The 23799-nt window shown below is 39.5% G+C and overlaps 1 protein-coding gene across 4 annotated transcripts in view; it reads left to right on the top strand.

Moving 5' to 3' along the window:
* The window catches only part of LOC139738695 (protein phosphatase 1 regulatory subunit 16A-like), a 116679-nt gene that overhangs the window by 75191 nt on the left and 17689 nt on the right, over positions 1-23799 (top strand). For all 4 annotated transcript variants that reach the window (XM_071649327.1, XM_071649328.1, XM_071649330.1 and 1 more), the window contains exons 4-7: positions 8394-8497; positions 12911-13035; positions 13421-13546; positions 22260-22335. In XM_071649327.1, the coding sequence (XP_071505428.1) occupies positions 8394-8497; positions 12911-13035; positions 13421-13546; positions 22260-22335 (431 nt within the window). The remainder of the gene's footprint in view (positions 1-8393; positions 8498-12910; positions 13036-13420; positions 13547-22259; positions 22336-23799) is intronic.

The following is a 23799-nucleotide window of genomic DNA, read 5'->3' as shown; positions in this document are numbered from 1 at the left end:
GCAATTTAATATCCGAAAATAAGAACTGTTTGGCAGAGGATAATACAGAGCTTCATTGTGAGTAATTTGCGTATCATTTTTGGGAAAAGAAACTCTTGAAAGATTTGGTTTTCATTCATCATGTCTCTCCTTTGCTCCTGGAATAGACAGCTTGCAAAGCAGATTCCAGAAGAAAAAAAAAAAGGTTACAGTTTATCTTCCCCTGTAGACTCTTGTAATCAATTTTTTAAGCATGAGAGTGCCCAAGGCAAACAGCAAGATGAATGCCTGACATCAACCTATCTACATGCATATTTTCTGCACTTTCTCAATGTGGATACTAAACCTGCCACATGTGTGGATAAGGTCTATACATATCCTTCATAGACACTGCCATAAGGTCAATGTACCTTTAATAGCTCTCCTCATTTATGCATTGTGTGGGTTGCACTTGGGATAGGGTAGCTAGGGGTGGGTACCAGTCAGTACTCACAGACAGTCAAGCCTCATCTTCTAGCAAGGAGGTTCTGACCCTGGGGGTGAGGTTTTTGTTTCCCTGAGGGGTGGGTTAAATCCTTTAGCTTAAAGGGGTGACAGGTACTTAGCGGGAGTTGAAGGAAAGTGTGGAAAGGGAAAATGTTTCTTTATACTCGCTGCATAATATGCTAGTTCTTCTCCTGAGGTGAATTCCTGTCGTATTCGTGTTCATATGCAGTTGCATTCCTATTTATATTGGAATCCTTTCATTGTCATTGATCCTTGTGTGTATTCTTTTCAGTTGTGTTTTCTGCTATGGTGATGACATTGTATTGGAAGCATCATGGTGCTTTATTTTAGTATGAATTAGTCATGCTGTGCTCCTTTTTACATTTCACTTTTCATATGTAGAAAATCCACACCATCACAGATAGCTTTGTGTATCAAAACCAATAGGAGCTGTGATGTCATGTAAATGTATATTTAGGTGTGCTATTAGGAGCTACGTTTTGGAAAGAGGTTATTTCTTACAAAATTTGTGGAGACAAAAACAAAAACTAAATATTGCAGAGATCCCTTCCCTCCAAAAAAGCAAGATTTTCAAAGATTAGAGAGCATTATGCCTCGTGCCCTATCTCGGTTTGATACCGATTCACTGGATTTAAAACCCTGAAGGGATAAGTTCATGCCTCATTGACTGCAAAGTCCACAAGAATCCCCCTTTTCCTACCCCCATTCTTCTCCACCAACTCTCCCCATCCCCTCTACCCCCCCCCCCCAACTAAAATGGAAAAAAAAAAATCCCTAAATTTGACCTGCTTTTCTTTCATGGTTTCTGAGCTGTAATCCACTCAGTCAGGCTGCCCTTGAGTTCAGGCGGACCCATGTAGTGTGTATGGAGCCGTGATGATCATACTGTTGTTGTCTGAAGGATGAAAACAACCCTTCCCCTCTCCTTCCTGAATTAGGCAAATCAGGAATCAATTACCCTCCTTATTTTCAGGTAGTTCCCACCTTTGCGTGCAAGCGAGAAACGATTTCTGTGACCTTTCTGTTTCATTCTGTTTGATTTTTTTTTATATATCTAGCTTAAAGCTAAAAAAGGAAAGTCATTTGAAGACCTACAACATTAAAATGCGAATACTATGTATGATGGAATATGACAGCAATGACAATCACGATGATTCTGTGTACAGTCCATACTTATGCTGATACGACATGGTTCTAAACTTGGAATTTCAATTTCACTGATTGGAGTGATGAAAAGTGCCCTAAGGTTTTGCGGGTATATCCCACAAATGAGGACATTATCCAGCAAGATCCTCTAAAAATAAAGTTTTGCTACTATAATTGCACTGAAGATCCATTAAATAACAAGAAGATGCCCTCATTACACCCATTTATATGATGACTATTTCAACAAAGACGCCATGTGCGTATCTAGCTCAAAGGGATAGTTTTTGCTGTTACGTTTCAAGCTGCCTGCACTGCCGCAGTTTTGTGATAAAGTAGTCGGCTTTTCAGGCTCCAGAACTACTGGAGGATGCCTCAGAAATGTTGTCTCTTCTCACAGGCTCAGAAATCAAGAGTTAGGGCTAAATTTACTTCTACATCATGCTGATATACAAATAACTTGTCATTGTTAGAGGAATTAGATGGAAAATGAGCTTGCTTGTGGATTTAACAAAAAAAAAAAAAAGACAGAAAGAAGAGAAACCGGCAAAATGTGAGTTCTTGTGCAACCCAGTCAGAGATGGGTCAGAGGGCAAACTGCTTCACTGTTGATCTTTGAATCAATATTTTATCAATGCCATGCAGTGATGGACAGTGTATATTTGTTCTCTTATATTAAAAAATCCTGCATTTCTAGAACAAATTCTTGGGTCAGTATGAAGTCAAAGATAACAGAGGTTTACCATCAAACTGACCCATGATTTTTTTTTTTTAATTTCTTCTTCACCCTAGATAAAGGACGCAAGCCTGAGCTCTGAAAAAAAAAGGAGAAAAAAGTGGCCTTTGCAAACTGGACTTGAAAAGAGAGATTTGTTTTTTCCATGTTTGCCTGGAAACGGGTTCCATCCATCTCATACATATTCAATGAAGCTCGGCTAGGATGCAGGACAGTGGAACTAAGCATGTGATAGTGGTGAATTTTAACATCAGAGATTTGTGTGGTTTTATGCCACCACCGTTGTTGTTGTTGTTGTTGTTGTTGGTTTTTTTTTTTTTTTTTTGGTCATGGCACTTTCCTTGCCTGTTGCTTTAATGATCAGAAATTGAAACTCAGAAGCAAATGGCAAAGTACAGGTACTGCAAGGCATGCCTGTGAATGAGATTGCAATGAGAAAGGTCTGTTTTGGAAAAGAAAACTGAATATGGACCCCGCATCCAAAATATTTTTGGAGCAGTGAGATTAGAGTGGGATGACATCCTCTAATGACCCGTGAATGACATTTTGGTGATTAAAAAAGAGAAAGGAAGGTAGCTTTGAATTTCATTACTTTGTCTATAATGACATTTTCTGACTGCTGCTTTTGCAAATGATGGAAAGTTGATAAAGCCACCTAAAGATGGCTGTTGATGTTGTTGTTGTTCTTCCTGGGTAATATCATTTCCATGCTTCTGGCAAGAGAATACCTGAATTCCTGCTGTATTTTGAATTTCCAGTTGAGAAAACTTGATTAAGTGGTCATGATTTGGATGTGAGTATTCATGAATGTGATGATGATAATGATAAAATAATGCTGATAATAATACTTCTATATACTTGATACTGGATAGCACGGGGAGTAATGAGAACATTTTTTAGTTTTGCTGAATGCTGCTTGTCCAAGAGTTCATGGTTATATTGGTATTGCAGTATTTAAGTATGCAGAACACAGCCAGTTTGTCTCCCATAAGGTAAAGTAAAAGTTGAATATTTTTAAAGATGCTAAGTACTTGGATTTAATCCATTTATTTTTTCATATACTGGAGAGATATATATGATGCTTGTTTGTTGGTCCACACCATGTTCTAATTGACTTCAGCAGGTATGGAAAAAATCATGATAGTTGGACTCAAAATAGAAATAAAAAAAACATTTAGTATTACATTTTCACATGTGTTACATTAAAAAAGTGATGCCACTGCCAAGCAAATATGCAAGTTAGATGAGATAGATATGTCTCGGTATCACACATTTCTTTTAATCATATTTCCTGTAATGACACGAAATGCTGTAGAACATTTTGGGATTTTTTTTTTCTTGGATATTTGGTTTAGATTCAGACTTTTGTCCATGTGGATGAAACTTGTACCATTTTATTTGTATGATTTTACTTCATAAAAGTTAGTGTGAACATAATGTGATGAAATCAAACTGTCAGGCGAGAGATATAAACAAACATTTTTATATCAGGATTATGAAATATAGAGGCAATGCGATGAAGAATGTCACAAACAAACGACAGTGGCCATATGCCATTTTGCAAATAGAATTAGATGGAAATCGTAGATCGTCTGTAAGCTGGTTACCCATTCTTTACTGCATGCTGAAAGCCAATTACGAGTCAGCGCATGACCCTCGGGATGTAGACCTCAGCGCCTCGCTCAACCTTTTCAGAAACCAGGGAGGAATTCCTCGAATTGATGCACCTGGGAGCCGGGAAGAATTCGTCTATCCGGTCTGATCACGAGAAAAAGAAAGAGATCCGACTTTAGAAGGTCATGCGCTTCAATTCGGCCACTTTGGCATGATCGAAGAGATTCAACATGTAATGATAAATGGCGGCGTTTCCAAAGCCTGCTGATTAGATTTTGAAAGGATAGTTTAAAGGGAGATAGTTCAAGATCCCACAGGAGATGTCAAAGTGTGTATGGTGTGCAGTAGAGATTTACTCTTTCTTACAACAAGCAAAAAATGGTGACAGACATCTAGCAGTGAAACGAGATCAGAAAGCAAGAAAGCTGAAGAGAAAAAAAATGCGGTGACACGTTTTAAAAATGCAGATCAACTAGTAGTATTTACTGCAAGCTGTTCATTTGTAATCGCAGACTTGAAGTCTGTAATACCTGAATTGGAATTCTTGACTTTTGTCAATGTAAGATTTACAAGTATTACAAGCAGTCATATTTCTGAGTCAAGATGTCATGGTACATTAACCTGAGGCTAGCTTCTTCACGTCTACTGACACACTTTGTATTATATGGTTCAGTGCTGATTCAAATCAACCTCATAGTTGTACCAGTTGTTTTGTTTGTTTGTTTATTTGCTTTGTTTGTCTACTGTGCCAACGGACAAGCAGACCACAAATTTGAATGAGTCTGTTGTTTGAGATGCCCACTGCTCTTCCAGTCATCAATCGTCACAATCCGTTTAACTCTTAAAATGCTGCGGTGTTTCCAAGGTCCCACGCATGTGGCGCATGAATGATCTCTTGCCTTCGATGAGAGTTAGCTTGAGGTTCGAAGGGTTAACCCCCCTACTCACCGGAGCCAGTGGAATGCTAGAAGAGGTGCTCAAGAAGTCTATCCACCGGGAGAAGGGAAGGGAAGTGTGGATGGGAGGGACCAAGGACTTGACATCAAAACAGCCAACAGGTGATGTCATTAGGGGATTTCCCCTCCATCGATGGCACTGCCATCTCTTGACCTCAGTGGAGTCCCTCTGCTCCTCTCTCTTTCTTGAAGGCAAACTCAAATATGAGATTGTTGTTGTTCCATGAGAACGTGCTGTGAGGATAATTTGTGTTCTCCCTGCAAATCCTTCCCATCTTTTACTTCCCTATTGCAAAGATGGGAATCTTTTTCCCTTGTGAACCAGACTTTGTGTTTCCTCATTAGAATTAAAGCCCCCCCCCCCCCCCCCTGCATTGGCTGGAAGTAGACTTTACCCCAATACTGATACAGAATCTGTGTAATGCCTTTGATAGAACTGCTTACTGATATGGTATTAGGATATTTAGTAGTGCTGTTTGGTTTTTTTTCTCAAACATAAGATATATTGTTGAAATGAAATGCAGGGTTCACTTGTGATATGCAAAGACTTACCATTCTAGAAATTTGCAGTTTTTCCATTTTTAAAGGAAATTTGATTTTTGTCTTTAAAATGTTTGTGTATTTTACTATGCATATATCTGTATGTTGTTAAATGAAATTCCCAATATTGTTCAAGAAAGATATATAACAACTAAAATAACTCTAGTGAATTAAAAATCAGATTTTAATGTGAAAATGGAGGGAGAGAAGAGTTTGATAAAAAGAACAATTGTTTCAGTATTAAATGTATAAACAGAAGTACATTTGTACATGATACAATTTTACCTATAATGCATTTTGTTTTACCCATGCTAATAAGAGTATGGAGCCTCAGTAGAGTGGATGCAGGAATGGTCATGAAAGAGGAATTACCAGATAATTCATTTATAGATAGGCCTTATTAAAGATGTATGTATGTGTATATGTATATATGTATGTGTATACTGTGTACATAGATGTAGAAACATATACACACAGAAACACCTACACACACAAACACACACTCACATGCTATGCATTATAATTATATAGTACTCATGATACACATATATGGCTAATGCCAGGCAGAGGAGTGCTACTGCAGCCGCACGTCAAACTGGTGGCGTGAACTTGACTGTGCCTGGAACCGTTATCATCTGCAGAGTTGTAAAGATGCGTTCACATCCATCAACGTCAAGGCCTTGGAATCTGCCGGTGTTGCCCTCACGTAGAACTATCATGAATTTTGTAAAAGGCCATTATTTGCAAATCATGCGTGCTCCCTTCCCTTCCTTTGAAGGGGGGGGGGGGGGGGGAGAGCTAACTCCAGTAATGTGTTTGAAATAATTACTCTTGAGATCGCCTCTACTGTGCAGAGTGCACCACAAATAGAGTATTCCACCAGGAGATAGTAGGTGATGTTAAGTGCAGAGATGGGCCGTGTGTGTTGCTATAGATCCTTGAAAAGACGGCAAGGACTATTCAACCCCGAAAGTGCAAAATTAACACAAATCTCCAACATTGGCCATTTCTCTACATCCTGTGTACAGGTAATTTATGTCATATGTTAAAGGGATCGTATAGTTTTGGTTGAGACCTAATTTCAGCTTTCTAACAATTTTTGGTGAGATAATGAGAAACCTCTTATGAAATATGAAAGAGCATCTAATTCCATGAGGAATTCAACATTTATTTGATGAAAATTGGTTTTGAAATGGCTGAGATATCCAAAACAGAGTGATTCTAATAAAGTGTTGGACCCACCTTTTATTATGATCGCTTTGTTTCACTTTGTTTTTGGATGTTTCAGTCATTCCAAACCCGATTTTCATCAAATAAACTTTGAATTCATCTTAAAATAGTATGCACTGTACTATTTCATAAGTGTTTTCTTGGTATCTCGCAAAATGTTAAAAGCCCAATTCTCATCTCCACCAATACTGTACCATCCCTTTAAGTGTCCATGCATCCAGTGGTCATAGGGAGGTATAGTTCTTGTATGCTGTAAGCAGAAAAAGCAAAGTACCACTACCCGCCTTGTTGTAGATACAGATAACCAAAGGAAATACCTCCATAGATGTCATTCTGCATTGGTTGCTGTCCTTTTGTTCCATTTCACTTGAACGAGTCAAGATTTGAAGCAGTGAAGTAAATGTTACGCACCCCTGGGTCACATTCTAGTAAATTTGTAGTGGAAGTAAGGTTGCACAACAACAGCAACAACAACGACAAAAAAGTCTCATCTGCTATTCGTCTGCTGGTATGCTGAGTAATCATTCGGGCAGGAGAATCGCATCTTCCTTTTATCTTGGCGTGATTGCCGCCGCAGCGGACGGCACTACCCGACCTCGTTCTTGAGGTACCTACTTTCCAAAAAGCCAGCTGTTGGAAAGGCACGGCGATACTTGTAATGATTCTTGTCTTCAGGCATTTGGCAAAAATAGATCCAACTGATGAAATCCTATAATTGCGTAATCCTGACGGTTGCTGTAAGCCTTACAGAAACTTTTTTTATGGTGAAAACACAACGAAAAGTATACTAACAATTTGTTCTGGAGGGATTAATTAGCTGTTCAAGCTATATGAGAGTATTTTTTCAATTTTACAATTTCGATAGGCGAATGATAATTAGGAGGTGTAGGATGATATAGCACTGAGAGTCAACAGGTGTTGTTGTTTTTATGGAGTCATGTATGAAAATCTTTTACATGTACATGACTATTTGTCCTGATATTCTAGGAAATGGGCTGTTATTGAATAAAGTTGAATTGACATGCAATGACTTACAAAGAATCATCGCTTGTGCTCCCTCTTGCCAATGACATTGATAAGAGCATCTTCTCATGTGATGATTTTACTTCCTATATATTTTCTTTTTCTTTTTCATCTTGCTGCTGTGAACTCTGATAATAAATCAAGTCTAAGAATGCAGAGATTCTGCACACAGCGTAGACACTAGGAGGCAAGTCTTTGCAGCAAAGATTGTGAGCAGTTGACGACAGGAATTGCAAATATAGCTAATTCTGCCCGGAAACCTGTTTTGAGAGCGTTCCCTTAATCCAGTCTGTTAGCCGGCTGGCCTAGATACATTCCAAGCTGAACAGAGTGTATTTTTTTTTTTTTGTTTCTTTTTAACACTGTGTTCTCTGTCTTGTGTTGGCTCAAAATGTCATGTTCTCTCAACAGGTGGGAGTATCTATGTACTGAACTTAGCCAATGGCTAATTCTGGTTGTCCCAGGCCATAGGGTCGATGGGTTTGTAACACTGTGGTGATGCCATCTATTCATTTGTTTTAGGTACAGCAAAAGTAATATCTTTTTGCATCGTGCAAAAATCAAATCAGAATGTTTTGCTCTATTGTTGTTGTTTTATTCAAATGCCCAAACACTATTTGTCTTTATTTTGATGTATTTTGCTTGTTTGTGTGTTTGATCTCCAGAGGGGCCGAACTCCTTGCCATCAACTCCGACGGGAACATGCCTTACGACATCTGCGAGGACGAGGCTACCCTCGACTACATTGAATCGCAAATGGCGACGCAAGGTAGGTGGAAACACGCTCCGGTGAAATTAATTCGATTTGGGCGATTCCCCAGTTACTTTGGGCTCCCCCTGGTAATCAGGGGAGAGAAAGACGACTTTAAAGGCATGATCAATCTATGAGAATTCTCTCCAGATGTCATGACCTACGTCATTGCTATGTTGGTGCAAGTCTGCTTGTGTGCAGCACATGTTAAACATCTGCACGTCTTTTGTAAATGCAGAAACCTAGAGGCTTTTACCCGACTCATTTTGAGGAGAATGGAGGATTTTCGCTCCCTTCTTTTTTTCACCTCAAAGAACCCATTTATCATCGCCAGTATGTTAGTGGCTGATTTGTCACAGAGTGGTGCATGCTGGCTAAAAACCCTAAGTGACATGGGAATAGTCTATTACATTTGTAGGGATCAAAAACTTTTTATAAGGGAGGGACACTGCATGAAGTGTTAAACTGACTATCATAATGACGGATATTGGTACTGGTATGTCCCATTATTTGTGTTTTGTATGCTGTATGTTTCCCCCAGCTGTTAGTTTTTGATTTGGCTAATGATACTACAGCTCTCCAGAATTCCACATATCTCCCAGCTGGGCCTAGTAAAAGAAAGAAAGAAAGAAGCAAACAAACCTAGCTATCCTGACATTGTGTCTTTAATTTGCTGAGATATGTAATCTCAAACACCTGTTGATTGTAAGGCACACTGTTCCTTAGACCCCGTTTACAGTGCGAGGCTCGGCCGCGGCTCGGCCGCGGCCGTGCCCAGCCCCGCTTCAGTGTAAACGCGCAAAAGGCCAAATGCGAGGCCAAAATTTGCCTCGCATTTGGCCTCGCTCTGGAGGTGGTCTCAGGCCGCGGCCGAGCCCGGCCTTTTCTTGGTGTAAACGCAAACTGGGCCAAATGCGCGGCCAATTGCGCGGCCAATTTTAGTGTGGCTTCCAAACCTTTTGCCTGTATCTTTCGCTATTCAGGATATTAACCCCTTCAACGTCGAAAACTAGTATAGGTTAAGGTGGTTTTGTCCTGCAAAGGATTTTTCCTTCGGCAAAGGCCTTTGCCCGAACGGCAACTTCGTCGACACGGAATTCATTTGGCAAAGGGTCTGAAAAGTAGACAATACCAAATTGCGTTTGTTTACAAGCAGAGCGCCACTACGACAAAATATTGAAAGGTTTGAATTAAAAGCGCGGCCGAGCCCAGCAGTGTAAACGGAAAAAATTGAGAGGCTCGGCCACGGCCGAGCCGCGGCCGAGCCCGGCCCCACACTGTAAACGGGGTCTTAGACTTGCTAGTGATGAAAAAATAAAACATCAACAATGCAAGTACCATGAACTAAATTGATAAAGAAGCATGTTCTTTCGGGCTACCTTCATATAATTTGGTAAAACACAGTGCGATAAATATATTCTGTTTCTGGAAAAGTGGAGATTTTAGTGCATTTCATGTAAGATGAAACTAGTGCACGGATATATCTGCCAGCGATATACAGTAGTATTTTATCTCTTGGATTCAACAGAATTAAAAACAGGCAAATTTCAAATTACCCGACTGAATGCCAACAATTCTTCACTTTAAAAATTTCACTTTTGCAGTAATTGGAATAGATAGCTAGTGCCACATATTATTGTAGCTTGTCCCAGCTTGACTAATAAGAAGTTTGTTTACAATATACACACTAAAAAACACACAGCAGATTGCTGTGACTTATGGTGGATTAAAAACAAACAAACAAGCCACAAAAGCAACACGTCCAACAACTGATTATCATGAGATAGATCCCTTGGAATATGTTTAGAGAGGCATGTTGGTATGTTATGTATTGAAAATCTTGCGATATCTGTGACTGGATTGGGTCTATGGATCACTAACTCAGAACTGGGAGTCGTGTTATCATCACTGTGATACATTTAACATGCACTACATTTGCATTGCGCCACATCCAGATGCGAGTTAACTCTTTCCATACTGAATTCTGAAATGCCCATAGACTTAATATCAGGCCACCAGGTTCCTGTACAGAACGGGTTAAGACTCAGACATTTCCTTCCAGTTGTGTTAGTGACTTTCCAGCAAGATTTGTGCCTGCCTGTGAATCTAGGTGAAGCAAAAACTTTTGTGGTGATTTGTCATTCGATTCGCACACTGACAACTTGTGTCACCATAGCGTGAATCAGCTGACTGGGTTTATTGTGTCAACTCTCGTCATTCTATAGGAAATCAAGGATTTTCTCTTCTTTTTTTTTTCACAAGTTACAGCTTCTGCTGGTGTGAATTGTGTGGCTGTATCGTTGCAGCACTGATGACTGTGGTGTTTCCACAGAGTACAGGAATAGGGTTTCTTTTCCTTTTTTGTTGTGTGTGTGTGTGTGTGTGTGTGTGTGTTGTTTTGTTCTTTTGTCCATGCTAAAGGTTACTTACCCATCATCAAGTGGTTGAAGGGTCCTTTTGTTGTTCTTTTTTTTATAGTCCTTTGTTGACTGTTTACTCTGGGCGATTCTTGAATACCTTGGGCACCTGTGGTTTTATTGTTACAATGGTATTAGGCTCAGGTGTGCACAGCATTTAGTAATTTGAAATGCAGAGATGAACGAGCAAGTGACCACTCACTGTGTAATCACTTGTGTGTGAAATCATAACATGTACATAGTGTTGTGTGGGAAAGGGGAAAGGAAAGAGATATTTGTACATAACTAATAAAGCACGCATTCATGACTAGCAGCATTGATAGAAACTCATCTTTTTTCCCACCCTGTTGTGCATAGAATTTTGTTACGGAAGCATGTAGCTAAGAGCTGCCCATGTCAACCTTTAAAGTCTTTTATTTATTTCATTTTGCCTATTAGACCATGAGATCCCAGGAACCATATTTCCTCCGTGCAATCCAATATCTTTTTTTTTTTTATCAGTGCTGTACTGTTTTTGTTGTCAGTGTCAGGTAGAATAGATCATCTCTGTCTGTTGCGTCCTGTGCATGTTCATGTATGATTCTTTGTTTCAGTTTCGGAATCCTCAAAGCCTCAAAGTTACTACACTTATGGCTAATTCTTGAAATGGTAACTTAGTTTAGAAAATAGAGGTTCCTGCCCCTCCCCCAAAGTGGCTAAGTTCTATAAATCCTTTCTACTGTAATAAAGATTTATTGAGCTCAGTCGGTTCCATTTATTCTTTCTTTGATAAGTATATGGAATGAAAGAGGTGCCATGTAAAAGTTGAGAAGATGACAATTTCTGCGATGAAATTCTCTCAGGATTAGATGGGATAATGCATTTTACTTGCCAATTAGTGCAAATGTCTAGAGATTACCAAATACCCATAATCCCTTTTGTGACACCATGGACTTTGACTGTTGGAATGATACATTGTTACATGATAGTGCACTGTCTAACTCTTACAATAAGGTCAAGTATGGGGAAGCATTCTGAACACTGATGAAAAGGCTTATAAGTTACATGTGTTGATATGTTTGTTAGATTACAGATAAGCAGTTGCAATCTTACAAATTTCATTTGTTAAAGGGAGACAAATTGATGAAATTTCACACCTCAGCCTTCACCCCTGTACTTAATATTCTCTCGCTTTTAAGTTACATGTTGGTGTGCAACTGGTGTAAGGGTTAGGTCAACTTAGAAAGTGTTTTTGAGAATCACCCAGAGGGAGACATACTTGAAGATATCAAAACTGAAAGAAGGACAAATGACTCCAAGGCAGGTTATAAGCATGCAAGTGTTTGATCTAAGCTGATGCAGGTTTTGTTTTGTTGTTGGGTTTTTGTTTATCGTTTTTGTTTTTTGTTTTTGTGAACTGAGCCTACTTTCTTGTCAGTGTACTTTGATGAATGTGTTTCCATGAGCTGAGAGGGGTACCAGTGGCCATGGTACACTGCCATCTGTGAACCATCCATTATCCAGACACAGAGTGACTCACAAGCTAGAATCATGTAACCACCAGAAAGTGCACGTTGATGACACCAACATGTGGAGATGTTTCCTCCATGATGAAAATCTGCTGTAATATGTGAAAGATTAAACATGTCATTGGAACTTTGTGGCAGACTCTACACAGGAATCTAGGAAGACACGCTGTATTTCCTCGCAATCAAATTCTCAAGTACTTGTTACGATACTTGTTGTACTGGTACTTGTTGTGATGATATGTGACCCAAACAAAAAGTCTTTCAGAATAACAAGGGAAAATTTTGGCTCCTGGAATGAATGGAATCAGAATTGACCTCTAAATTCAGTGTAGATGTAGAGTTCTCCACACATTTTTTTTTTTCTTTCTTGTGTTGGATATGATCATCATGATTGTTCTCTGATAAGTTTATTGTTTGTTAATGCATATGTGTGTAAATATGCCTGGTAGTTTTGTGACATGACAGTAAAGACTGGTGTTCCCTTCTCCTCTTTCGTCGTGCCCCAGGTATCACACAAGATCAGATCGATGAACTGAGAGAAGTCTTACCCAATGAGATGCTCCATGACATGCAGGCACTCTTCAAAGAAGGTGGAGACCTCGAATTTAGGGACAGCTCAGGAGCAACACCTGTGAGTATGGCCCCCTTAAAGGGGGGTGGTGGTGTGGTTTGTTGTGACTGACCATGCAGGTCATAGGTTCAAACCTTTCGTTAGTAATCACAACCTTCTTTATCTTTAGTGGGTATGTGGCTTTACATCACTTACTAGTATAAGTTAGATCATTAGAATATCTGTAATCATGACATAGAAACAAGAGTAGCTAATGACAAAAGGTAATGGGAAAGGTGTATGTAGAGAGAAAAAAGTATCCCCCAGAGAAACGTGAAGTCTTGCTGTGAAACACAGCCAAAAACAATTTGTTAGTTTTATGTTCTGTCAATAGGTTGAATAGCAAACTACCTTTTTTCCCCTCACCCAAATGAAGTATTTTGGCTTTCATATCATTTCCTTTCAGCTTCACATTGCCGTTGCCAACGGATACGAGAAGGTGGTGCAGTACTTACTGAGTCACAATGTGGACGTCGCCTCGAGGGACGACGACGGCTGGCAACCTATCCATGCCGCAGTGTGCTGGGCGCAGGTAAGAGCAATATTAACCCCTCTAGAACCACCGCCTGAATTGGTTCATTGACATTGCATGCATACAGGTTGCCAGCAGTCATTACAGAGTTAAAATACATGATACTAACATTGGATTCTACCGTTGGTTGTCCAACAGCTCTACTGAAATGTGGAGCATTTAAATGAAAGCTTCATGTGGTAGTGAAATCTTAGCTGTGAGCTCCTACTTTTAAGCCAGATTAGTGGACCGGTGTATGTCAGGTTGTGTGTACCTCGTCCACCAAGGATATCCTGTACAACCTTTTCCCCTTGAAGCTTGCCTACGACTTGCCTCACATGGCAATGGGTAATGTCGTCGGCAAAACGTCTTTGTTACTGCAGAAAAAGAATAGGAAGAAACTAATTCAATTACCAGTTCATTACTAAAAATTTTCCTAACCGTAATTATGCTGTTAAACTGGCCTGTTAAATATATTGTGAATTACCATGAAGTTAGAAATGATGAAAAACAGATGGTTTATCAATGCACCATTATACCTGGATAAGGAGAAACTGGATTGAAGAAAAAAAAAATACTTGTGTGGATGCACAATGCCTTGCAACAGCTCTGCCTTGATATCAGGGAAAGTAAAAGAAATCTATGTAACCAGGACATAAAGGTATCAGATATCCGGCTCACCTGATGCGTGATGCTGTGCTGATACCTAGGAAACATCATCCTTGATGTTTGAAAAGAGAGAGAGAAAAAATCAATAACAACAAAATGCCTTTCTGGCATTGGCATGCTCCTTTGGGCATCAATGTAATGCTCCTATCTGGCCGTAAAAAATGAGTGATCTGGACTTTGTGCTACTCGGGTGTCAGATGTCCAAATGTATCAATATCCACCCATATTCAAGGCATCACATTTCAGTGCAACATCTTTTAATTCTGAGTTTCAGCTTCCCTAACAGCTCGGCAAGGAAGAAAGTCACGCTCAAAACAAGACGGGTAAAACTCATTGTGCATTCAGTGTGCCAAAATTTGCTACAAGGAAGGACTGACGGTTTTTCCAGCTAATTGATGTAATGTAGTTCTTTTCTTAAACCCATATGTGGTCTTTGGGTGTTTTTTGGCAGCCTGAACTTATAGGGGAACTTGTGAGGGTTCGTAGAGAAACAGACAGACCTTTTTGAGAAGGTGGGTGGTGAGGTTCACAAGAGGTTCATGTTTAATTCAAGGTTTGCTGTAGGTGGACAGACTGAGTGAGTGATGGGCAGTGTTCCCACAGTGCACTTTAGAAGTCCATTTGGCCGGAGAACGGAGCATACCCTTTCTTTCATTGTTAAGCCATTTTTGACACAGGCTGTTTTTTTATTGAGTTTAATATGTGTACTGTGTGTGTATGTCTTGTAGAAAGTATTTCACCTGAGCTGTCAAACGCCCAATGGGATGGTATGATGAAGTGATGTGGGGAGTGTGCTTCCCAGGAGGCAGTGGTTCTTGAGAGAAGGTATAGCTGCCCGACCGTTGTTAAATCGTAGCATGCTGTAGTTCGCGGGAATCACAACCTCAGGTTGGAACCTAAAGGGCAATTCATCGGTACAGAGGCTATGAATTTCATGCCATCTTTGTTGTTCGTGACTGATGATCATCATCCAGAAATAGTCACATAGGCTGGACATGCAGGCAGACAGAGACCGTCCTCAAAGAAAAATAGTTTGATGACTACAAAACTATATAACGGCCTAGAACACATAACTTCTTGCACCTGCCACTTTAGTAGCTTAGAGAAAATTGCAGGAAGTGATTGGGGATGAGCTTGTGTCTTCTTTGCCAGGATAGGAGTCTGTGTTACATGAACTGTGATAACCTGTTGTAGATGTGTTGTGTCAGCTGGATATACAGTGAAAAGAAAACAAAAACTGTGAAGGGTTTGCTGCAGAAGTGCTGCTGAAGAAAACCAAAATGAAATTACTGCATTTGATCTAAATTTGTGTTTGTTGGCAATCTGGCAGACAGGGGGGTAATTCTTTCTTTTCCGTCTTGAGTCTGCTCCAAGTGTGCCTCCCGTGACACATTGCATCGCTTCCTGTCTCCACGATCCCATGGGGGATCCGTAGCAATGACAAATGACATAATATCCCCCCACCCCTTTCTTCTCAACCTTGTTTGGGCCACTTTTCCCTCCTTTCTCTTCTTTGCCACTGTTTCTTCTCTTTCACCTGCCTGCTGCATTCCATCAAGCCAACAATCATGAGTCCATCAGTCACATTTCTCTCAGTTTTAGTCTCCCTTACCCTCCTCCCCCCCCCCCCCCCCCCCCCCCCCCCCGTTCTCCATCTCCCAAGATACCTTTAAGACAAACTTCCCACAAAGTTCTGCCTGACTCTGATGAAAAGAACAATATCAAGACAAAAGGAGACTGCTCACATTTTAATGGAATTTTGAGCAAGGAACAAGAAAGTTACAGAATTTTAAAGGCACACAAAAATAATATTCATCAGAGTCACAGATATGCAAATTGGGTGACATGATATGATGATGTCACCACCTCTTAAGTCTCCCATTGGCTAGCACACATTTATTCACTGACTTATCTTTGTTTGCAGAATGAACAATTGCAGACGTATGGGATGCTTACACCATGGCAACATATATTGTGCATACATTATTGTGACTGCTACCACTGTATTATATGCAATGACATCTATAGGAAGCTTTAAATCCAATAAGTTCTCTCTCTAATTCCAGTAAAGCATCTTTGCATTTCTTTGACTGACTGTAATCCTTGTAGTGAAGTCAGCATCAGTATGGAGGGGAGTTTCCCCCTTTAACAGTACACAGAGTGTATCCACTTTGTCGTATTAAGAATACAAATGTTTTCATGCACCTAGTGTTGTTAGTTTACACACGGCACTGTAGAAACTGTTAGAGAGTTGAAAAATGCCAGGATCTCGTTACCTTTAATTGGCTTATTTTTCCTCCCAAATTGAAGGCTAGGATAATCCCCTCTCCCCTTTACGATTTCATTCCTGTGCCGGTGAAAGTGGAGGCAGTGGTATAACACTTTCCTGAGTGCTCCAGGAGATGACATTGAAAACTACGCCCTGCACATACGTCATGGGGAGATTACATTAGGTGATGCATCAATGACATGTTTTCCTTACCAATGTCTGCCACATCAGGCTGTGTGCTGCTCCACACTGAGAAGTCTCTTCTCTGTCTTTCTCTCAGCGACAGAAAGTCGTTGATGCATCGTTACTGTCACATCTTACTGTTGGCGTAACCGCTATATTTGTGCTCAGGAGAGGGGTCGAGTGCTCTGAAGTGGAGAGAAGTGAAACCAAACTGTCCTTTGGTCAATGAAAAGTTCTTTCTGCTTTGTCCCAACTTGCTATAAATGTAGCTTACTGGAGAGTTTATTCCATGCATAATGCTTGTTGTGATGGCATGTTGCTTCTAATCTTTATGCTGTGAGTCAGAAATCCCGACATAGGTTTTCTGGTCTCATGTACACAGAGTAAATGTTAGTCCAGTGGACCATTTGCTGAAAGAAAATAGGTGTCATGACGTGATAGATAGCACTGATTGAATTTTGTCAGACATCGAAGACAGCGCGCTCTGTTGGCCCCTACAAATTAAACATGTTCCTCTGTAATATATGGATTAACCTCTCATGCACGAACAATGAAAAAAATAAATCAACATTAAATGCCCTGAGGGAGCATAATGTTCTCACAGCACAGTGTAGAACTGACATGGCAAACTCTGCATATATTTTGAAGCTGTGGGCAACAGGCTGATGAAGTCATCTCCCCATCCCCATCCTGTCCCACCCCTCATGGTTGGGATAGGAGAGTCAACCAAGAGTCTTTGGTGCTTCACCCCCTCCCCCCCCTTCCCCCTTCCCTGAGGGAGCCGCAAGTTGTCACTTCTGATTCCACCGCTCATCCTGCTCGGCAAACAAGACGAGGAGTCGGGTCGTACTTAGAGGTTTGGGAGAGAGCTCTGGCTCACGGAGTGCATGTAGCCTCCCTAAACGTGGGGGAGACGTCCCTGTACCACTTTCCATCAATCAGTGTATAGGAGATCATTTTGTGGCGTGTCTGCCGCTCTCATCCTGGATTTGAGTTCCCATTTTTGAGAGTTGCCTCCTCGCAGCAGTGCTGAGTCCTAAAAAAAAAAAAAAAAATGGAATCGTTGATACTGACACAGTTCATCAACAAGTCTCGCCATTTTATTCATGTTATGTAAGACAGGAGGATAAATGGTGTAGATATTTGATTTCCAACAGCCAGATGTTACTTTTGTCATATGTACTTTTTTCTGTTGAAGTATGTATACTTTTTTTTTTCTTCTTTTTTTTTTACAGTCTGTCCAGTTGATGTTTGAACCTGTCAACATAGGAATAGAAACTGTGATGCTTTGGAAGTGTCATTGTGTCAAGGGGTGAAAACCGTCTTGTTGTACAGAATGCACAAATGATTAGCCTTCAGTAATTCTATTGGAATTCAAGTGATTTGAATCGTACTGCATGAGGAAATATTATGCAGGTATGTTAGATCCATGCACGACACTTTCAGATCCCTTCTGTTCTTATTCTCCATTCTCAGGCAGCCTATAAATGTATAGACATCATTGGCATTTAGCAGTGGCGTTGCCAATCAGTAGTTGATATCATCACATATGTTGCAGTTTCTCTTGAGACATGGGTTTATTATTTGTAGGAGAGCTGGTGAAGATAGTCCTGTTGTGCAGTCAAACTATCAGATAAAGTGCTGGTGATACAATGTAGTTTGTATTCTCTGATCATCTTCAGTGTCCACTCTGGCAGCTTCTAATTGTTATGAATTACTAGATTAATTGACCTTTTTTTGTTATTTAGCCACAATTTAAAGCTTTTAATGCTTCCATATGTCTTGCACAAGCATTTGAATTTTTATGTTGTGAAAACATATTATTGTGTAATTATGTGTACTCTTCCTCATGTGATGATCCAAGTCCCTAAGCAATCTGCTAACTTGCAGCAATACTAGCCCTTTAAGAGGTAGCAGAGTATTGTAGTTGGTTCCTTTCTGTGATCAGTACCAGAATAGAACATAAAATCCCTTGGCTAAAAGCCAGACTGATTTATCTGTTATGCTATCAAATTTTCATCCATCAAGCCAAAGAAAACACGAAACACATTTTCCCTGCAGCTGACTTGATAAACGACTCCATGTAGTTGTGCTCAAACTTACCTGCCGTCAGTATTTCCTTGTTCCAAGCGGCAACTTTGATAACAATACCCCACTCTCTCTTTGTACTGTCATTGATAACATTAAGCCAGAACTTCATATTTTTTCATAGATCTTTAAAGGGACATGTATTTTTGTTCCTTTTTTCCCCCTTCTGTTTTTCCCCCTCCTCTGACCCAGTCTTTCTCTCATATAAACGTTGTTATCGTTCCATGATGCGCAATGAAAGATGCATTAATTCACCAGCATTCCAGGGAGCAGTGTTCTCTGGAAGGTAGCTTGCACAGTGTCCAGTGCAATCCTGGTAATGTGGTGTTAAGAGTCATCATACAAGAGTACCAAAGTTTGTTCAGAGTTTTCGTGTTAGAATGATGGCTGCTTGTATGCTGAAACTTGTAACATGAATCCAAGTACTGTTAAAGAGGACATTTTCACAGTTTGGAAATTTGTTTGCATTTCGCGGGACATGAAACTAGTGCGAAAACAGAAGAATGGGAATTTTATGCTCATTGTTTGCTTTTTTGTTATTAGAAGTTTTCATTACACTTGCTAGTCCTGTAGCACAAGTGAATTTATTCTCATAATGCAGACTGGTTACCTTTTACCATAGTACTTGGCATGTACTGCCAAAACCAGTAAATGATATGGCAGCAGTGAATTGTTGAAGGTCTTGCTTAGTTGAAACAACTATCCGGGAAAATTAAAACCCCCAGAATTTATCTCGCCCAGTCGAGCACTAAAACTCAATTGCACAAGCATTTCTGTCTTTACAGTATGTACAGGGAGATATTGAGATTGTACAAACTTACATGCTTGCAGAAATGTGTGTACAGACATATCAGTGAATTGATGGTGAAAATGCTGTTTTTGAGGCAAGTTTCTGATGTATCATTGAACCAACACTCATGAAATGCCATGTCTTCTGATGCTTGAATGTGAAATGACAATTAAACTCTGGAATTTTATGCTGGTCCTTCTGCTGATGTATATGTGTCCATAATATCCTCTACCTTGAACCTGTGTTAAAAGTTCTAAACCATTTTGTGTGACTTGCTGAAAGTCTCAGGTCATAACAGTGTGCTTTTTTTTCTGAAGTCTTAGCAACTCTCATTTTTACACAGTGCAGGTGTCTGCCTCAAGTTTATTTTTAACCAGCATCCACAAAAATTACATATTAAACATTTTTTGCTGGTATGTATAAAGCCAAAACCAACTTAGCATGTTCTCAGGAGGATGGTTTGTTGAACCTCTGCAAGTTTTCAAAACCCTTGCCATCAAACTGAAATACTTAAGAAGAAATGCCCTCCCCACCCCTTCCAAAATACCAGGCACACTGGTATGAGCCTTTAGAATGAATAGGATCATGTTACATTTTAATGACCTCTTTTTAATGCAAACTGCAAAACTGTTCTTCATGACAGGGTTGTTATTGTCGTTTGTTTGTTTTCCAGTTTATTCATGTACATGGCAACAAGGTATGACCATTTATGATTAAGACAAAAGTTTAAATTGCCTATGTTACATAACATTCATAAGTACTCACATTATTTCACACCATGCATATCTATGCAACACTGACTAAAATCAAATGGATATTGTAAATTAAAATGCAGCCTTCGTTCCTTTTAGCTGTCTAAAAAAAAGCAACAACAACTGGCTTTCAGGATATCCTTTTCCACATTGCTAAATCATGATTAGGGCCTACTCATATACGTTTCCTGACTCTTTCCTTCTTAGTGATATCAATATTAACACACACATAAACACATGCACACACACACACACACACACACACACACACACACACACACACACACACACACACTTAATATATTTTTTCCTTCTCTCTGTTTTATCTCACTGCAAAACAGATACACATGCCAAGTCGGAAATACATCTTTATTGCTCCGCCAGCTACGCATGCAAATTTCTGTGACACCATACCAATTTGATTTGACACTGTTCAGTATTGAATCTATGCTGCAAGACTCTTTAAAACTAAATGAATAAATAAATCAAATGTTATATGCAAAATATTGGAATCGATGAAGCTTGCTGCCACATAATAATTTATTATTTCCACCCCCCCCCCCTGCAATTGAAATAACAAAACAAAACAAAACCACACACACGCATAAACAGAGAAACTCATTTATGAAATATAAATGCTGCTATTTCAGTAGTCAAAAGTGAGGCAGAGCGCAGAATTTGAGTGACCGCAGAACAGTTCGATTATATGGACTGTCTTGAAAATGCTATGCCTTCAATACGGGCAGAAGTTTGATTTGTGTTTTTTAACCCATGGCTAACCATAAAAAAGAAACCTGGAGTGTATGCATAAGAATGTATGTACGTACTATGTGTATGTCATTGTGCAGTGGTGTCAGAGTAAGCATATTGACTCATTTTTCAAAGTTGGCTAAACCCATCGTATGAACCTCTTGTCTTGTATATCCAATGTCTACAATATTCATACTTGCTGACTAAGGATTTGTTTCCGCCATTAACAGGTTCTGATACATGTAGTTGAAAAGATTCCATGTAAGATTCATGAGCTAACTCCTGCCTGTCTTGAGCTCTTTTAATCATAATAATTCATGTCACTGTGAAAATATTCAGCCAATATATATCTCACTCACGGAAGAAAGGACACTACTTGGTAAACATACGCTTCACGTCACATAGTATACATCACACCAGTGGCGAATGTTCGAGTTTTGTTATCAAACTATGGATTGTTGGCCGCTCCAGCCATAAATCAGCTTAATACCAGTGTCAAAAGTATGCCTTCGTCTTTGAAATTCAATCAACTAATTCATTCATTACACATGTCAGCAACAATCTCATCGAGAGGGAGACATTCAATTCATGTGTCCATGTCACACAACCAACTTTCTGTATAAATACTTACATTAAGGAAATAAAATGCTTTCAGAATTGATTCAGACCTGTTTTATACTGTACGAGCTGAAATTTTTGCGTACAGATATTTTCACGAATTGCTACATGGAGGACATTTTCGCATGTTGTTAAGTTCGCGGTTGCGAGGGTCTAACTGAACTTAGCTATTTGTGCGTTGTTATTTTCGCGGTTCAAAGGCGATCCGCAAAATTCGCGAAAATAAAACCACCGCGAAAATTTCAGCTCGTACAGTATTTGTAATTCCAAGTCATAGGGTGATGCGAACAAAGTCTTTGGTCAAATTTATGCTTTCAGTGCCAGCAGTTCCTTCTATCTACTGATGGCTGTTTCATGACAAATGCCAAGAATTCTGAGCTCGTCAAGGCTTATCACCTCCTACAATGAAGGCAAACTCCTTTTAATACTTTAAGAGGCTTTGGCAAACTTGAGAAAGGGACAGAAATAGGGAAATTTCTCATTCCAAGGCCTTATGAATGTCTTTTTCATTTCGTGTTTTGCCATTCAGTCGTATGCATCTCTTTTCTTTATTTTTCCTCCATCTCTTTTCTCTCATCCCATGTCTTGCCTATCTTCTTGGCTCGTTCACTGCAGGCCGACATTATCACCATGCTGGTGGAGTCGGGGGCTGACTTAGAAGCACGGACCCACAATGATGAAACGCCGTTAAGTAAGTGGAGATTTTGACATTTACTGGGGTATTTTCGCCCGAGCTCTCGCACCGATGGTTCGTTTGTCTCTTCCCCCGCTTTCGCGGGCGCGCTCCGCAATCGCCATGGCAACTCTCACTAACTTGCCCCTGGGCGACGATACCTCGGGTTTGATCAAGGAAGAAGGATGAAGCGAGGAAGGGGAAAGGAAAAAGAGAGAGAATGCCCATGAGTTGGTGATAAGAATGCAGCACACTTGGACAATGTCTGATAAGCTTTGATGGCTTGCATAGAATGATCTACCTACAGTTTTTTTTTTTTCTCTAATTTCCCTCGACTGTTAATGTAACCACCCATTTTGCATGTCTGTGATGGAATACAATTTGATTTTTTTTTTTACTTCTTTTTTAATACCAGTTGTGTGTGAAAAAAACAACTCATAATGTTTGTTTGTTTTTTTCTCATATTCAACTATGGGATGACCCTGTCATACTTAACGTGTTAGCAATTCATGTGTGACACTGTGTTTAGACAGTGGCTAAATGTAAAGTTGTTGGAATTCATGCATTGGTGTTTATTTGAGCATGAACTTGTATATGTATGCCGCAATTAATTTGTGACTGATCAAAACAGGATTTTGGTGAAATATCCTAGAAAAGCTATTTTTTTCTGTTGTTAATAATCACATCAGTTAAGGAGCTAAGAGGCATTTGTGTGAAGTTTCATGGATATAGTATCTTTGCTTTAGCTGTAATCATATGTAATACATCGAGTGGGATTACATCTAGCAACACTTTAATTTGTGTTATGTGTATGTATTAAAGGGATGGTATAGTATTGGTTGAAATAAGGATTGAGCTTTTAACTCTTTGTAAGATACTAAGAAACTACTTATGAAATGTTACAGAGCATACAATTCTACAAGGAATTCAAAGTTTATATGACAAAAATTGGTTTTGGAATGGCTGAGATATCCAAAAACAAAGTAAAACAGAGTGATCCTGGTAAAAGATGGGTCTCACCTTTTATTAAGATCCCCTTGTTTTGGATATCTCAGCCATTTCAAAACCAATTTTCATTAAAAAAAAAACAACTTTGAATCCCTCATAGAGCTACATGCTCTTTCATATTTCATAAGAGGTTTCTCATAATCTCACAAATAAGATTTTGAAACCTGGAGCCCCTCTATTAAGCCATCTACTACAACCAAAACTATTCTATCCCTTTATTTATAGATTTCTAAACCCAGCACTGACATTTCCTTTTGTCAAATGTTGAATATTCTTCTTTTTTGCATTTTTTTTAGCTTGCAATTCATTATAAAATGCTAATAGAACTCATGATATAGAAGCAATTGTATGAAGTAGCACTGAATTCGTTAACATGTCACCCAAGTTTCTATAGGTCTTATCCCAGTGTATTAAGCAAACTCATAATAAAGAAGTACTCTGCATGTTTTATTCTAATAGCTTGACTCTCATTTC

The sequence above is a fragment of the Diadema antillarum genome, unplaced genomic scaffold (genome assembly GCF_040938485.1).
Source record: "Diadema antillarum isolate AM-2024a unplaced genomic scaffold, OU_Dant_1.0 seq00000765_RagTag, whole genome shotgun sequence".
NCBI classification, from domain to species: Eukaryota; Metazoa; Echinodermata; class Echinoidea; order Diadematoida; family Diadematidae; genus Diadema; species Diadema antillarum.
Note: the sequence above shows the minus strand (reverse complement) of the source record. Positions and strands in the feature narration are given on the sequence as shown.